Source organism: Anopheles gambiae, chromosome 2 (genome assembly GCF_943734735.2).
Source record: "Anopheles gambiae chromosome 2, idAnoGambNW_F1_1, whole genome shotgun sequence".
Lineage (NCBI taxonomy): Eukaryota > Metazoa > Arthropoda > Insecta > Diptera > Culicidae > Anopheles > Anopheles gambiae.
The window spans coordinates 89,101,809-89,120,053 of NC_064601.1; the positions used below are offsets into that span (position 1 = coordinate 89,101,809).

The following is an 18,245-nucleotide window of genomic DNA, read 5'->3' on the forward strand; positions in this document are numbered from 1 at the left end:
CCAGTAACAGCAAAGCACACGACACACGTTTCTAAAAACAGTTGCGAGATTTTATTCCCTTCTTACTTTACACATAATTTGTACATCCCGCTTTTCGGCCCTTGCTATAGCGGACATTTTTCTACGCAAACAAGCAGCTTGCATCACCAGCAGGAGCATCGTTATAGCGCTATCTTTAAACTTAATTTACTTAAGATATACATTCTACAACATCCGTTTTATGTATCTCGTGCGTATCTCTGTGAATGCTAGTTAAAAACTAACACATTCTAACCGAACCGGAGGATGGCTTGTACACCGTGGTGGATAGCGCCGGATTGGCGCCGTGAGACCGTGAGCGCGCTCCTGCTTACTTAAATAAGAAAGTAACCGAACCGATGGCGGGTCTCGCGGTACAGTCGTCATCTCGTCAACGACTTAACAACATGCCTGTCATGGGTTCAAGCCCCAAATGGACTGACTAATCATCCTGCTATGGATAAAGCAATAAGTCACTGAAAGCTTGTAGCCCCATTAAAGGTACAGACAGGCCGATCACAACACACCCCCCCTAGTCGTCCGACATCGATAGCTCCTCGTGAAAGTGCGGGTACCGTTCCGTGTGTTTCCGCACGATGTGCTGCACCCAGTCGTACTTCGTGCTGAGACACTTGCCGCACAGATCACACCGTAGTATCGTTTTGGGTCTTGCATCCTGTGAAAATGAAAATCGCGCATTATTAATGCTGGCCAAGTTTACAAAACCACCAAAACCTACCGGATTGTTTTCCCCATTCATGAGCCGTTCGTCGCTCGCGTGCTGGTAGACGACGTGCTGCAGCCACTCTTCGGACAGTGGGTACCGCTTGCCGCATATCCTACAGCCGTACCATGGCCGAAGGCTCGGTACGAACTGTTTCCTGCTCGTCGATTGTTTTTCACTGCTGCCGGACGACGGTGACAGCTGCGACTGAGACAGCTGTTCCGGCGGAGAATGCGGTTGCTTGTGCGACGACAGCTGCTGTACGCTCGTGCAGGCAGGTATCGTTTGCAGGGCACGCCGTACTTCCGACGTTTGCAACGGCAGTTTCACCTTCGTTTTTATCGTTATGGCCGGCTCCCGTGCTAAGCGATCCTGTCCATCATTTGCCTGGGTACTTTCTTCGTGCACACTGACCTCACGTGATTCGCTTCTGCTGCGCGCATTGTTGTTGTTGTTGCTGTTGGCGGGCCGCTTTGTCGGATCGGTACTATCTACACCGTCATCATTAGCTGAGATCGTTTGGAGCCGTGCCGCTGCTGTTGGTTCCGGGGTCGTTATTGCCGTGGATGGATTGCTCACAGATTGCTTTCCATTCACTATGCTGCTGTTGCCATCGAAGTCCGTGTCCATATCGTCGTCTCCGGTGTCGATGTAGAGCGACTTTTCCTCGTCGAAATCATCGTCCTCATCCTTCTCATCTTCCGTTCTCTGCGAATCGTCATCCTCATCATCCTCATCATCATCATCTTCATCCTCCTCGTCATCATCGTAATCGTCGTAGGTGTCACGATCGTCGATGCTTTTGCCATCTTCCGATTCTTCCTTATCCTCCGCCACACCTTTACCCTCCAACTCTTTATCCCGCTTGGCGACACGGTCTCCTTCCTCTGTCTCGGAATCAGACCGCAGCAAATCGAACCCAACGTTTGACGACACTTCCACCTCATCCAGCTCATCGTCACTGCTGTAGCGCATCCGCTTTATAATTTTAATTAGCTTTCGGTTGCGTCTCTTTTGCGTTGGTCGCTGGTGCGGTGTCAGCGTGTCGGCGTCGGAAAACTCTTGCGTGGAGGACGAGACAGACTTTGGTTCCGACGCGTTTGATGCGGCGGACGCTTGTGGCACGCTTGTAACGGTGCTACGGTCAAATTCGTCCACCGCACTTCCCTCGCTGTCGGAGTGTGACGCAGGTTGCCGTTTGCTCGGTGCCGTCCGGACGGGTCGCTCCACATCGGACGAGCCTTCCTTTTCCTCGCTCCAAACGCCCCGCACCCGTAGCACGTGGCCGCAACGTAAGAAATCGCCAATCAGCTCCTGCGTGACCGACACCTTGCCGGTGTACATGAACTGTAGCAGCAGCTGCATCACCGGCTGGGAAATGTCGGGCTGCAGCAGCACGGTAAGCGGACTACCGTTGGTGTTTGGTTTTAGCGCACCCAGTATGCTGGAAAAGAACTGTTGCCGCACGATTGACGTGCATTGGGGGGTATTAATTTGGGGCGTTTTGTGTGCACTGGAAGCTCTGAGCTGACTTACTTCACTGAAGTTGGCCAACACCATACGATGGGCTGGCATTACACACGTGACACCGTCGTTGCACGTAATTAGCATAACATCGGCGTACAGTTGGTTGCTGCAATTAGAGGAAAATTGGTGTTTTTACATCCGCATTTGCAAACATCGTTCGATGCGTTACCTGTACAGTTGGCTTAAGAAGCTTTCCATCGCGGCATGCCGATAGGATCCATTGAAATGAAAGACTTGGCTGTGTTGCGGGCTTTTCGAGGACGGCGAAACAGGCAGTTCGAAATCAAACGACGAATCACTGTCGGTACCATCCGTATCATCCGCCGATTCGTCGGACTCGTCATTCGATTTGTCTGCCTCGGGTTGCTTCGGTTCGGTGCGGGTCGGAGGGTCCTGTTCCGTTGTCGGTTTATCGTCCGGCTGGTTCGATGCGCTAGCAGCTTTGGGCGGCTCTTCCGCTACCATGCTTGCTGCATCTTCATGCTCTATCACCACCTCCTCAGCAAGCACCTCCTGTTCTGGGGGTAATTCTTTCTCGACCGACTCCTCGTTCAGCTCTTCGTTCAGCTCTTCCAGCTCCGCAAAGTCCATCAATTCGTCATCGATCGCATGTGCTTCCGTCGGTGCCTGCCTGCTTGCCTGTCGCTCTCGGTGGCTCTGATGCGACGCAATCGTGTCCGCCATCTCGATGTTGACGTCCAAGTATTCGCACATGTCGTAAACCGGCGGATCCACGCTCTTGTACTCGATCGGTATCTCATACTCGAAGAATTTCTCTATCTTGCTGTACAGCAACCACTGCGAGGGTTCGCCGGTCATGGCCACTCGGTTCGCTTCCTTTCTGCAAAACACCACCCACACAAACAACACACGGTATGGATTAGCGTCCCTCCATTTTTTCCATTTGCTTTGCTCTCTCGCTCGCTCGACTTACCGAAATTTGCCGCTGAGGTTGTGTATGCGGCCGCGTATATCCTTTACGGTGGCGTCGAGAAACCCCTCCTCCTGCAGCTCGCGCACCATCAGTGCGTAGATCTCCTCATTGCCACGGCCCACCTTCAGCGATGGGTAGTACTTTTCCCACACATCGCACAGCAGCTCGAGCTGTGCCGCCGTCCAACGATTTTTGGTCTTGATCACTCGGCGCATTGTTTTTATTTTCTGCGCGCGCGGCACCACCACCACTACCACTCCAAACAAAAAGGAAGGTTTTGCACTAAAACGACGGGAAAATTGCGCTTAATTTCTCTCGGAATAGTTTTGGAGGGCTTCTGCTGCAACATAAACAAATAAATTCCGCACTTTGGGGGAACCGATTTGACAGCTCGACCAAATCATAACAAAAGCCAAGCAAGTCCCAAGCAACAAAACTAACATGCTTTCTCGCTCTCTCAGGTTTACTGATCTTTCTGGGTAGAATGAGAAAGCATGTCGGTGTTGTTAGTTGGGACGTTGTGACGGTTTTTGACGCTTCCCGCAGGCCAAAATCCCTCGCCAACGCTCCAAATCGGTGCGATTTTCCCTCACTGGCGACGCTTTTTGAAATTAGCTATGACGGTTTCGAAGATTCGAGTGAGGGTTTGCCACCAAAACGCTCGTCTTGCCCTGCGGGGTTCAAATTCCAAGAAATGTTTCAACAGTAGGCTTTCCAGTGAAGTGGGAATTTCAACAGAAATATTCAAAATGGTTCTTCTTTTCTCCGTTCTGGACTTTGTGTCGCAAAAAGGGTTGCGTTTTGAAGCACATTTTACTTAATTACTTACTAAAGCACATTTTGCCTCATTACAATACACTGCAGTGAGATATCCCAATAACCATACAACGGTCTCAATAACACTTTCCTGCCTAAGGAGTGTCCGAAACCGCTCACGGTCTCGCGCCTTCGTCTGCCAGTCCGTTATCCCGGCCTTAATGGCGGACACCTCCACGCCATCTGTCCTTCCACACGTACGGGGCCAAGTATCCTTCTGAGCATCATCCTCTCGAACGCGGCTAAGAGGGTTTCGTCAGATTTGGACAGTGGCCATGTCTCAGAGGCGTATGTGAATACCGGTACTATATAGGTACTACATAGTCCCAGCTTCGCTCGTCGCAACAGATTCTTTGAGGTGTACTGGTTTCTCAGGCTGTAGAATGACCTGTTGGTAGCCAGCATCCTTGCGCGCAGCTCAGCTTCCATGCTATTGTGGTTGCTGACCTTTGACCCGAGAAAGGGAATTCTAGGACGACTTCAAAAGTGCGGTCACCTATCTGTACGTCAAGCCTACATTGGTTCTGGTTATTTATTGGTGATACCGCTGATGTTGCCACTTCTATCAGTTTGGTCTTTGCCTCGTTTATCTGCAATCCGAGGTTCTCTGCCGCCTGCTCGATCCTTTGGTAGGCTTCTGCTGCATAGGAGAACCGCAGACCAATGATGTTATATCAGCAGCGTATGTCAGGATCGGGATCTGACTTATAGAAGATGGTTCCCGTAGTCTCCACCCTCGAGTCACGGATGGCCCTCTCCAGAGCCAAAGCAAGCCCGTCCCCTTGCGCAGACCTTTGGTGGTAGCACAAGGCCCTGAGAGTTTTCCACTCACCTCCAGCCTTATCAGTTTGGCCGGGATTCCAAAAGAGATCATAACGTCATACAGTTTTACCCTGGCTATGCTATCATATGCAGCTTTGAGGTCATTGAAGAGATGGTGGTATGTGTCGTGTCTGTATTCAGCCATCTTCTCCAAGATCTGCCGCATGCTGAAGATTTGATCAGTGGTTGATTTTCCGTTTCGGAAGCTTTAGACTTCTTCTTCTGTTTGGCCTAAACGTCCTACGCGGAGACATGCCGGCCTATAAAGGCTTTCAACTTTATTCAATACCACGTAGCCTGAGAGTAAATCCTTGCTACGAGTGGACGGACCCATTCTGGGCTTGAACCCATGACGGGCATGTTATTGAGTCGTTCGAGTTGACGACTGTACCACGGGACTGTCCCAAGTTTTAGGCTTAACATGTGTACATGATTCATTCAACTAAATAAAAAAAGAATCCGCATTCAAACTTGACTAAATTCATCACAAACGCGCATTATTAAAACAAGTCCGTTCCGTAAATTGTGAAATAATTAAAACGTATATTTCGACGTGTTTGTGTGGGTGTGCGCAAATGTGTGTCTCTGCTCGCTCTATGCACTACTGTTTTAAGAGTTCCTACTACAAGTCCTTACAGCCTAGAGTGTTGTATAATTTTCTACTCGTAACTTCATTTGTATATGTAGTACTGCCTTGTACCTCGGTACCTTGCTGCGCAGCAAACGGGAGTGTTGCATTTGCAAGAAGCAACGTTCATAGCCGGTTGACAAATAAAAACGGTTTTAGAGGGGGAGAGGATAAAATGGAGTATATATCGTAAAATTGTTCGATCGAGGTTTGTTTCGTTTTTGTTTTGTGTTTTTTCTCGTCCCGTCCACAGGCCCTGGGACCACTATTTCGTCGAATCCGCCCGGGCCCGCCAACACCGTGAGTATCATTAGTCGGCCGAGCTTGAGGAGGCGATGGAGCGAATTTTGCTAATACTGGGCATTGCATCTTCTGTGAAGGGAAGGCAAAGGACGTGGAATTATTATGTTTTCGTTTACACATATTCCTTACAGCACATGTTCCGGTGATAACTTACCGGTAAACTGAGCCATCTGTTGATGCAATTCGGCGGTACGATCGCTGTGCATCAGCAGCACATGCTGTGCCCAATCGACGGCCGTCATGAAGAACTTCCCGCAAAATTCGCAACGCATGTTGTTTATTGGCGTTTCCTGTAAGAAAAAGCGAGAGAGACAGAATTAGCACTTCTTTCGCGTCTTATGCAAAGTGCAAAGCGCTGCGCCTTGTTAGGACCATCGTTTGCTCACTTCTTCTGCCATCCGGCTCCGTTTGCGCAGCACTTCCGCCGCGTCGCCATGGAAGCTGATGATGTGCTGCAGTAAGTCATCGGTATTAGTAAAGCATGCACTGCACAGATCGCAGTTCATTGAGGATTCTGTTGGTTGTTGCTGGTGCGCTGAGTGGGAGGGTTCTGGCAGATGCTGCTGCGGCTGCTGCTGCTGTTGCACTTGCTGCACTTGTTGCTGCTGAAGATCGTTATCTATCGGCACTTGACCAGCCAGCAGTTGTGGCGGTAGCTGCTGCGGCTGCGGTTGCGGTAGTGACTGCTGCTGCTGCTGCTGCTGTAGAGAGTAATGGTCCGGCACTGCCTGTGAAGTTTGTGGCGACTGTTTGGGCTTTCCGTCGGCAGCCGGCTTCGATTTGACCACCTCCTCCGGGAGTATCATAACGTCCTCGTCCGAGTCATTGTCGTCGTCGAGATCGTCCCATTCGGTCGGTTCCTGCTTCACGTCCGACAGGCTGCCGCTGCTGAACAGTGCGGCCGCACCGTGCGCCATCGCGCGCATCGAGCTGGCGTGCAGGTCGCGCTGAATGGCCGCGATCGCGAGCCGCTTCTGCTCATCGAGCGAGTCCATCGCCGATGTGCCAGAGTCCGACGCCACCTCCGACTGCTGGTCGACCGATTTCAGCGACGATCGACCGGGCAGCACCGGCGCCCGGCCCTGGTCGTTGCTGTCCTGCGACGAGGTACCCGGTTGGCGGTAGTGCATCTTGCGTGGCGGTTCGGCCCCCGGCATGCGCCGCTTGTTCCCCGCCAGGCCCGAGCCCTGCTGCTGGCCGCCCGATCGGCTTTCGCTCCAGAAGCCGCGAATCTTGAGCAGCTCGCCGCTGCGCAACACATCGTCCACGTTGTACTCCGGCACGGACGACTGCCCGGTGTACATGTACTGCATCAGTATTTGCATCGTCTGGTGCGATATGCTGCCCGGCAGCACGATGTACGTGTTGGAGTTTTGCGGCACGTTCAGCTTGTCGAAAATGTTTGCGAAATACTGTTTGTGCCGAAAGGGGAATAAGTATTAGTAAAATGCAGTGTAAAATGCAGGTGGCCAACAATGTAACGGATGCGTACCATGCTGAAATTGCCCAACACCATGCGATGCGCTGGAATGGCGAAAGTTTCACCATCGTGACAGGTAACCAGTGTTACATCCGCGTAGCGAGGATTGCTGCAAAAATTAAAAAGCAATTTAAAACATATTAACTTTTTAATAAACAGTAAGGGCTCACAAATTATACTCACAAGTACAAATCGGTGAAAAAGTTGTCAATATTTTCGTGCCGATAGTTACACTTCAGCTGATACACCTTCGTTTTGCTCTCCGGCGGCTCTGTGGAACGAAATTTCCCAAATAAACACAATGTTATTGCTTTCTCGCTCTTTCATCCAGGTATACGATGTTCCCGTGCAGAAAAATGCGAAACTTGACCAGAAACTAAAATTAGCCAATTTTTTCCCCTCATTTGTCCAAGTGTCGCAAAACACCAAACAAATGCCTTTCGAACCGTTTGGTCTAACTCCCTTCGGTAGCACTCCAAACGCAACGGGGTCATTAAATATGGCCTACTACCCTTGGTACGTTACCAACACACACACTGCTCTCCCTCTTTCTCTCCCGCACTGCGCACTCACCTTCCATGCTTTCCTCCTGCGTTTCGGCGGTTTCGTCCAGCCCGCCCGCATCGTTGCTCAGGATGTTGTGGATCTTACTGAAGAGCGGCCAACGCGACGGCGATCCACCGGACAGCGTCAGCATCGATTCCTTCCTGTGGAAGTGGAAACGCACACCTTTAGACACCCCCCGTACACAACACCCCGTTCACCCCGTTGACAGAAAACGCGTCCGCCGCGAGGTTAGAACGTGGGAAACACTTCACGCCCGCCCGCCTGCCCGCCCGCACCGGAGACACCCAGCGGGGTCAGTCGGATAATTACCTGTACTTGGCGGAAAGGTTATTGATCCGGATCCGTATGTCCTCCACCGTCACCTTGCACCCGCTTCGCTCCAGCTTGTGTTTCATCTTCACGAAGACGTGGTCATTCCGTCGGCACGATTTCAGCTCACGGTAATGCTCGGCCCACAGGTCGATCAGCAGCTCGATTTTGGAAATCGACCACCGGTTTTTCTTCTTCTTGTACATCTGGCTCAGCTCCATTTTTTGCTCGGTTCGGCGCGGCGCAAGGGTCAGTCGCGGTTCGCCTTTCTTTCACACTTTATGCTCGTTAATTATGCTTGGACTTTTTTTCTCCTTTCTTATGCTTTCCCTTCTCGCCCTTTCCACGGCAGTTCCGCGTCCCCTTTTTCTCTGCCAAAGAACAAGCGTTGCTGCAACATAAACAAAATATATGAAGTTTGACGTTTGCTGCGGGTCAAGGTTAGTATGGTGTGGTGGTGTGACCGTGCAGCCATCTTGTCAATTCGACGTGCGTGCGCGTGGTGAATTTGTTTCGAAGAAACGTGAAAACTGTTGTTTTTTGGTTCTCATTGCAGAGTGTAATAAAAATACGAATCTTTCGGAACGCTTTACGTGGTTCTGCTGTGGATCAGATATAAATCATAATGAAGCACATCTGGGTATGTATTTTTCTATTCAAAATCGTTGAAATATGCTAGACATATCTTTTGTAGGCTTTCCTTTGTGCACTGCCGAGAAGTAGAAAAGCCGAATGGGATAAATTTATTATTTTCCATCTTCTCTGTCACTACAACCACTTGCTGGTCCAATCGTGCTTCAAAAGTGTCACGGATCCTTTCTCTGTTTGGTCTTATTGCGAAAGGGTGAAAAGAATCATAATCTTATCGTGAGTCTTTACGGGCAGTGTCTTTCGGAGCAATACAATAGCTGAAAGTAAAGATTCTACTAGAACTGATCCCTAATTTAAACTGACCCTGGAACTGATCATGTATTTGGGTACACCGATCCTGGAACTGGTCTTGAATCCATATCTGCTCTGAAACTGTTCCAAATCAACCGGTATCGTCTCTTGTAGTGATGGTAAAAATGAAGTTTTGATCGGAATCGATTCCAGCTAGCTCCAAATTTTTCTGGAATCGATTCGGGATATTAGGTTCGGAATCAGTTTCCGGAATCGTTTCAGGAATCAGTATCGGCTCCAGAATCGGAATAGGTTCTGTAATCGGAATAGGTTCCGTAATCGGACTAGGTTCCGGAATCGAAATACAGTGGAGCGCGCAAGGATAATGTATTTAGAAGGTTGATTTTTATCGCTTTTGCTGGGCGACATTGTGGGGGACATCTGTCACTCTCTGCATACAAATTTCATTACCCCGCACCAGCCCTCCCCGATTTTTATACCGTAGCCCCCGGAAGAGAAATGTCAAGTCGAGAAATGTCATTTTGCTCTGAACAACTTCACCTTGTCATTTATAACACCTTGGGAGCGCGGCTCCTTTAAAGGATTAATTAAGGCTCCAGTTTAAGGGAATTTGCTCGAATTCCCGATTATTCGTGCTCGAAAATGTCAATTCTTCTTCTTCTTCATCTATGAGCGAGGTTGTATACTCCTATGCCTTCAGTCTCTCTTTCGGGAGGTTGGGACATAATCAGAGTCATACCCACTCTGGCTAAAAACTAGCCTTAAGCTATGCTTAGAGATCTGAAGTACAGTATCCCACACTTCCTATGATCTCCAACCGCAGCTTAACTTTTAACCTGACAGACTCTGTCATATGGTTTGTATTTTCAGGTTTGTTCATGTCTCATCTTCAAATTCTGTCCTCATCCCCCAGGAGCGTCTCCCACGCCACAATACTGCCGCCAACCCCCCCGACCCACCACACGACTCCCGGGCCGAGCACAGGCAGCCTCGTAGGAGGACGCACCCCCCGAGCACCACCCCGCAAAAGAACCGTATCCTGCATGACCGACGGGGCGCGCCCGACCATACGCTGGTAGTCCCAGAACCCTCCACCCCCGCCGCACGGTGGCACCACGCACCCAGCGCCAATCAGTCTGAACCTCTACAAGAGCCCACGCGCAACGGCACCGCACCCACCGTGGCAGCGACACCAGCCCCGCAGGGCCCCGGTATCCCCGCCCACCGGGCACCGTTACCATCGCACGCGCCGCAACGACCCTGCGTTGGTTCCGACAACAAGACGCCGAGCGCCCGATCCCCCCCGCGACCGGACCAAAGAGCCCCGGCCCCAAACGCACCGCCGCACGCAATCCCATCCGCCAAAATCAAGACACAGGCCTCCGCGGGGCCCACCCAGGAACGCGCCTGTCCCCCCAGAAACCGCCCATGCACCCCCGAGAAAACTCGCCGGCAGGCGGCATCGCAGCGACCGCACCGCCGCCCGAGAAAAACCGCTTCCCGTGGGGAGCTATGTTGTACTCGTCCTTGTAGTTTGACATATTTATACCAACTGTTTTGATTTCCTTTTTTTAGATTTCTATTTCATTATCTTTCATGAATTTCAATATTTTTTTTATTTCCGTACCTGCTTTGTCTTTCCATTTTTCTTTTAATTTTTCGAAGGAGATCTCTTTTCTATTATTTTCATATTTTTTGCATTTGAATATTATGTGTCGTCCTGTATCTGGTTCTTGGCATATTTGACAGTCTCCTATTTCTTTTATTCTCATTTTGTTGAGCCAAAATGGTGAAAGATCGTGACCTGTCAGAATTCTGTTTGTCACTCTGACCTCTTTTGGTGACAGTTCTGTGTCTCTCTCCCATGCCGTTAATGGGAATTCCGGTTCGAATTCCAGGAATTTTTTTCCCTTATGGTTGCTCTCCTTTTCGTACCAGTGTTGTGTTTCTTTAAACATCTGCTCTTTTAGTTTAATGAAACCATCTGTGTATCTTATTTTATTGTTAACAACTAGATCACTTATTGTGCCTTCCTTTGCTAGTTTGTCGGCCCATTCATTTCCGCTTATTCCGACATGTGCGGGTATCCACCATATTTCCGCCCCTATTTTTTTTCCTTTTTTGTGGATGTTGTATATAATCTTTTCTATTTCCTCTTCGTTTTTTGCTTTCTTCAAGATTTCACAGCCTGCTAAGCTATCCGTAAATATTATTGGATTTTTCATTCCTATCATTTCTGCTTGTTCTATTGCTTTTTCTATCGCTAGTAGCTCTATTGTTGTGATTGCCGCTATATTTTTTGTTTTGTAACTGTGATACCATCTGTTTTTTTTGTCTTGTAATAGGATTCCTATTCCTGTTTTCCCTTCTATGGCACTTCCATCCGTGTATATAGTTGGTCTATCCTTCGTAATTTGTTCTATTTTTCTGAGTGTAATTTGTTTTGTCATTATTTTGTTTGTATCTTTCTTTTTCTCTATTTCTTGTTTTAAGCTTGTATTTATTTTTATGTATCCCGATATGTCATTTTCTTTGGTAGTTGATATTGTTTTTAACAGCTCTATATGTTCCCCGTATAATTTTTCTTGGCTAGTTATTTTTTTCCTCGTTTGTTTCATTTCTCCTAATTTTTTCATTTGTTTTCTAGCTATAGGGCAAAACGTGAAAGCACTTATAATCTCTTTGCTGGCTACATATTTCCTTCTAATTTCTAGAGGCACTTCTGCGTTAATGGCGTGTAGGGAATTTGTTGGGGTTGTTTTAGTACATCCTGATATCCTTCTCAGTGCTATGTGTGTTGCGGAGTTTAGCTTGTTACTGTTTATTTTATTATTGTTGCTGGTATATGAGGATCCCCTTTCCAAGATGCTTCTTATTGTTGCTCTATAGACGGTTCTTGCTTTATGTGGGGCTATGCTATTTCTATTGGCGCAGATGATTTTGAAAATATTCAGTCTTTCGGTTGCTTTATTTTTTAGGTACTCTAGGTGTTTATTGAAGTTTAGGTTCTTGTCTAGTATAGTTCCCAGGTATTTGTATGTGTTCACTTGTTCTATTGGAGTATTGTTTATACTTATGTCTATATTATTGTTGTTTTTCCCCATCACCATTATTTTTGTCTTTGAGAGGTTTATTTTTAAGCTTAGTTGTTCTATTCCTATCATAAATTGTCGCATGCTTTGTTCTAAGTTACTTTTTAATGTTGCGTCATTGCATCCAGCTGCCAGTATTATGAAATCGTCAGCGTATTGTATTAGTTTGGTGTTTTTTTTGTTATTTACTCTTTGGTGTAGCTCTCTTGTATATATGTTGAATAGTGTAGGAGACATCACGTCTCCTTGTGGGAGACCATCCGTCACTAATTTAACGATTTTTTTTCCGTTGCTTGTTATTTCGATAGTCCTATTTCTTAAGAAATCTCCTATCCAGTGTATGATTTGACTAGGCATATTCGCTTCTATTAAGTTTTTTATTAATACACTGCTTTTCACCGTGTTATATGCATTTGCTAGATCAACAAATATTATGCCTGTCCTTAAATTATTTTTTTTGTTCATTGTAATTTGATTACAGACATAGTTGGTACACATTTGTATCGACCTTTTTTTTCTAAATCCAAAAGAGGTGTCAGGTAGTATCTTGTTTGTTGTGAGGTGCCTGTTTATTTTTTTTAATACCGCTGTGTTGCTTACTTTTATTATTGTTTGTAGAAGAGAGATGATTCTGTAGTTTTCTATTTGTTGTATATCTTTTCCTGGTTTTGGGATTGCTATTGCCTTTATTTTCTTGTATTGTTTTTTTATTTTGCCCCTTTGCCACATTTCATTTATTTCCCGTATGAAGTTATTTTTTTCTTTTGTGTTTAGATGTTTTAGCATTTCATATGTGATTTTGTCATCCCCTGGTGCTGATTTCTTTTTTTTGCTGATTATATTGTCCCAATCTTCTACCTCTATCACAGTTTCCTCGTTTATAAATTCTGGTATACTGAATGCTTCCAGTTTTAGTCCTTTGTTCTTTTCGAAATTTATGTCCAGTAGCTTTTTTGCGTTTTCCTCATTACTATGAATAATGTTTTCTTCATTTGTATTTTCCTCTTTGTAGTTAATTTTTTTAACAATTTCCCACAGTTCTTTATTAGATGTATCTTCGTTTATTGTTTTTATTGTATTTTCTATGTATTTTCTTTTACTTTTACAAATCTCTAGCTTCAATTTTGCTGATGTTTTCTTTAGTTCGATTAAGGATTCAATGGTTCTATAATTGTTGAAGGATTTTCTTGCGTTCGTTTTCTGTTTCCATGCATTTTTTATTTCTTTATTCCACCATGATTTTGGTTTGTGTTTCACCCTGTGTCGATTTTTTTTAATAATGGTTTGGATTTGTTTTGTTAGTTGTTTTATTGTTTGTGGTGTTTTGCTGTTTATTCGACTAATTTGCTCTAGAATTTTTGCTTTGTTGTATATTATTGTTTTTCCATCTGTTGTGCTTTTGTTGAGGCTTATTTCTATTATTCGGTGCTGGCTATTTCCTATGTGTTGGTCTAAAATTTTTTTGTGTGTGTCGACATATATATCTTGTGTTACTATTGTTAAGTCTATTGCTGTTCTTCGTTTAGTTGTGTCGCTAGGTATATTTGTGTATGTTTCGTTTTTTAGTACTATTAAACTAGAGGCTTCGATTCCTTCCAATAAGGTGTTTCCCCAGTTGTCTATTTTTTCATCACCCCAATATGAATGGTGGCTGTTAAAGTCTCCTGCAATTATCGTCTTTTTACCGAAATTCGTTATTTGGTTTATCATTTCTTCAAATTCATATATCGTTGCTTTCGTTGAGGCATAAATGGAAATTATATTAATGTTCAGCTCGGTTAGTTTTATTCCTACTAACTGTATAAATTTGGAGCTATGTAATTCTTGTATTCTTCTAAATTTTATTTTATTTTTAATAATAATGCATGATCCGCCATATCCATCCTCTCTATCTTGTCTTACTATATTGAATCCATTTATTTTTCCTTTTTCGTTATTTTTCAGCCATGTCTCTTGGAGACATGCTATTAAATAATTTCCTTTTATTAGGAATTCTCTCAGTTCATCCTTGGAATTTCGTAAACTTTGTACATTATTTTGGAAAATTTTTATATTTTCCATTTTTTTTTAATGAATGTTATTTATTTATTTTTTCATGTTTATTTGTCTGTTTGTTGGATATGATGCTTTGTTTCTGATTTATTTTTATTTGTCGATCTGGGATGAGGACTGATTTCGTCGCTCATAAAACCTGCCATTTCCTCCTCGCTAGTATCGATTATTTCTATTTCAGTAATTTTGTTCTGATTATTAATATTTTCTGTGTCTTTTGTTTCGTTTTCTGATTCGTTTTTTTCTAAATTATTCTGTTCTGTGTCGTTTTGGTTATTTTGCTTGTCTGTGAATGTGGGAGTTATTTTCTGCATATTGATATTGTGTTCGTTTTCCATAGTTTTTGGTGCGGGTATATCTTTTTTGTTTGGTCGGTTATTGATTATTTGGGCGAACGTTTTATTTATATAGTTTCTGGGTACCGCTGGTACTTGCGCTCTTCTCATTTCTCTCGCTTCCCTCATTGTTATTCTATTTTTTGTTTGTATTTTTTTAATTTCGACCTCGTCTAAATATACTGGGCAATTTTTGTCCAACGTGCTATGATTTTCTCCACATTCCATGCACCGTTCGACTCCATTGCAGTTTTCGTGATATTCCTCGGCGCATTTTGCGCATTTCTTTGTTCCCCGGCAGTTCTCTTTTTTGTGTCCTAACCGGAGGCATGTCATACACCTCATCGGTTTCGGGTAGTATTGTTCTACCAACACATCGTAGTAATATCCAACGTTCACACGTCTCGGTATTACTGTTGTGTTGAACGTTAGTATCGCTGTTCTTGTGTTCACGTATTTGCCGTCCTTGTCTTTTCGCTTGACGATGTATGCCTCCTTTACTCTGTCTTCTTTTAGTCCCTCTACTATCTGCTGTTCTGTTGTCGCCATTACTGCATCACACCTTATTACACCTTTCGATGTATTGAGGGTTTCATGCTCGTAAACCTTTGTGTTGCCTAGGTTTAGATTGTATTTCGCTAGTTTACTAGCCTGGCGTTTGCTTTTTACTAACACTAATAGACGACCGTCCCTTAGTGCCGTGACTTTTTTTGGTCGATCTCCTAATGCGGCTTCCAAACACTTCTGCACTAGGAATGGGCATTTGTCTTTTACTAGGTTTTCCTTTGTACCTTCGATGACCATGAAAACTTCCTCCTCTGTTATTATGTCACACAAGTCTACTTTTTCTCCTCTAAACTTTCTTTTCTTTTGGTTTTTTTTTGGTGATATTACTGAGCCTAGTGGCTCGTAATATGAACCAAACGTCTCCCCCCCTCCGGGGGATCGGTCCCCCATCTTTTGTTCCTACACTCCTAGTTTCCTTTTTTATACCTTACCTGCTAATTTATTTTTATTTTTTATTTATTTAATTAACTTTATACTTAGCCTTTATGTATGAAATTTGTGTCCGTTTTTGTTCTCTTGTCCGCTTGTACAACCGTTCACTTTGAACTCACACTTTCGACTGAAAATGTCAATTGGGTATGTCATTGACGAATTTGACGTGCTCGAAAATGTCAACTGTCATTTCTCAACAGCACGGATAAACGGAAAACCGGATAAAAGGTACCCGGATAAACGACGCTCCACTGTAGGTTCAGGAATCGAAATCGGCTCCGAAATAGGTGCCGGAATTGAAATCGGTTCCGGAATCTCAATGGGAATGGATCGATTTGCAATGATCTGGATGCATTTTCGGACATTCGGAGCTCCATAGCAAACGGTTTGTAAATCAAAGGCATCTGAACTTACTGCCAGACAGGATGAAATGTACAGCGAAATGAACTATTTGACGGAATATGAAAATTCCAGAGATGGTTTTGATTCCGGAGCTGATTCCGGAGCCGATTCCGATTCTGGAGCCGATTCTGGATCCAGTTCTACGTCCTGAACCCATACTAGTCCTGTAACTCAGTTACTTTCAATTTTTGCAACTGTTTGCCCCATGTTATAGCAGGAGTCCATGAGTTTAGTTTATCCTGTTTTACAATTTCCACACATGTGTAACAATAGGTATAAGTATGGGTGAGGGTTGTAATAATAGGTATAGGTATTGGTTAGGTTAGAGTTACGGTTAGGAATGTAAGTGTATGTGTAAGTGATTAAGGTGAATAAAGCAGTCGTTAATTAGCAGCCAACTCGAGAGGATCATTTGTTACAAGCTGTAGACAGGATTCGCCAGAAAGTTACCTGTGCAAAATAATCCTTCCCGGAAGCGATAGCTGAGTTGTTGTAGCGGAGAAAATATTCTGGAAGTGTTCAATCGAACTGAAGCGTGATATTTTCGGGAGCCGTACGAACGATCTTGCAAAGGAAGTCATGAGCAAGCAAGAGAAGGAACATTTCGAGGATGCCAGTAGCCGGGAAGATCGTTTTGTAACGGAAAGGAAGAAGAAGGAAGGTTTGGAGATCGAAATGCTGCAGAAAAGGATCGACGAAATGAGTCAAGAGTTGATCAGGCTGAAGACTCAACAAGTGCACGTTGGAGATGAATTGCGCTGTCGTGTACCAGACGTTCGAGAGATCAAGGAGTTGGTGAACCCATTTGACCCTAGTAACACGGTGTGTGCGAGTGCGGAAGTATGGGTGCAGAACATCGAGGAGACCGGAGAGCTGTATGGGTGGACTGATGCAGTGAAGCTGCATTGTGCGCGGTTAAGTTTAAGCGGTTCGGCAAAGTTGTGGTGGGAAAGCAATCAAGCGATGATTAAAACCTGGGAGAGTTTTAAGCAACAATTAGTGATCGGTTTTCCTGCGACAAAAAACCAAGTGTTTTATCACAACTGGTTGGCTGGTAGAAAATGGAGTCGTCGTGAAGCACCGATTGACTATGTGTATGAGATGCTGGCTATGGGTAAAAAGGGGCAGTTTAGGGAAGAAACAATTTTAATGTACATTTCGAGCGGATTGAACGAATTGTGGAAGCGTGCACATGCGTCTATTGGTAGAGTGTCAACCGTGCAAGAACTTTTGGCGGAATTACGATGGTTAGAAGGTGTACAAGCGGTTGGGGGAAGTGGTATACAGATGATAGAACAGAAAGATGTAATAGAGGGCACACGTAGGCTGGAACGTACACCAATACAATTCGACAATACGAAGAGAGCGCTAAAGTGTTACCAATGCGGCGGATCGGGACATGTAGCGAGAGAGTGTGAGAGAGTTAAGTGCTATGCGTGTGGACAGGAAGGGCATTTGAAAAGGGATTGCCGTAGTGTGATGAGAGAAGCGACGGATAAGAAACTTACACATGTACGTGTAGTAGAGAAAGAGAGTGCGTTTAAAAAAATAGTTACAGTGGAGGACAAAACATTCGAAGCACTTATTGACACGGGAGCCAAAGTTTCTACAATTCAAGAAAAATGGGTGAATAATTTCGGAATCATAAAACCAAGCGATAAAACACTGAAAGGTTTCGGACAAGTCGAGGTAAAAGTCAAGGAAAAGGTATGTGCAAAGGTCAGCGTGGATAATGTGGTGTTGAGTGTAGAGTTACAGATAGTACCGTCGTGGGTACAAAATACGGCTATTATATTAGGAGAAGATGTCCTCGAACAAGATGGATTAGTGATGGTAAAACGAAATAATCAATTGGTTTTTAGTTTGGATAAAAACACGAATATTCATAATGAGGATGAAATATTAGAGCTTGATATCTTTACAATTGAAGGGACCGAACCAATTGAAGTTGTCGAGAATATGATCAAGTCAGAAGGTGCTACAAAGGAAAATAAAAAATTGTTAGAATTGGTGAAAAAGTACAGAAAGTGTTTCGCACTGAATATGAGGGAAGTTGGATGTGCACGAAATAATACGATGAGAATACAACTGATGGATAATGTAGCTGTATACGTGAAGCCACGTAAGATCGAGTTAGCGCGCGAAAAAGTTTTGAGTGAGTTGGTGGGTGAGTTGTTAGATACTGGAATCATAAAGGAATCAGAAGCACCATACAACAGCCCGATAGTATTGGTGCCGAAGAAAAATGGACAGTTTAGAATGGCAGTCGATTATCGAATGCTGAATAGGAAAACATTAAAGGATAAATATCCTATGCCAGATATAGAGCAGTGC

General features: G+C 44.9%; 2 protein-coding genes across 3 annotated transcripts; both read right to left on the reverse strand.

Moving 5' to 3' along the window:
* Window positions 1-28: 28 nt before the first annotated feature.
* On the reverse strand, window positions 29-3,599 carry LOC3290035 (protein tramtrack, beta isoform). Of its 2 annotated transcripts, XM_061643509.1 has the most exons (5): window positions 3,204-3,599; window positions 2,439-3,110; window positions 2,279-2,375; window positions 758-2,197; window positions 29-694 (listed from the first exon to the last, which is right to left on the reverse strand). In XM_061643509.1, exons 1-5 carry the CDS (start codon window positions 3,416-3,418, stop codon window positions 551-553), a joined length of 2,568 nt encoding a protein of 855 aa, XP_061499493.1. In that variant the 5' UTR covers window positions 3,419-3,599; the 3' UTR covers window positions 29-550. The 2 variants fall into 2 exon arrangements, with proteins under 2 accessions (XP_061499493.1, XP_061499492.1); XM_061643508.1 differs by having other exon boundaries at window positions 29-2,197.
* Window positions 3,600-5,360: 1,761 nt separating this feature from the next.
* Window positions 5,361-8,546, reverse strand: LOC1276414 (protein bric-a-brac 1). Its single transcript, XM_315757.4, has 7 exons — window positions 8,129-8,546; window positions 7,826-7,959; window positions 7,436-7,523; window positions 7,265-7,361; window positions 6,159-7,184; window positions 5,927-6,062; window positions 5,361-5,841 (listed from the first exon to the last, which is right to left on the reverse strand). The coding sequence occupies exons 1-7, from the start codon at window positions 8,347-8,349 to the stop codon at window positions 5,780-5,782; spliced, it is 1,764 nt and encodes a 587-aa protein (XP_315757.3). The 5' UTR covers window positions 8,350-8,546; the 3' UTR covers window positions 5,361-5,779.
* Between the last annotated feature and the right edge of the window lie 9,699 nt (window positions 8,547-18,245).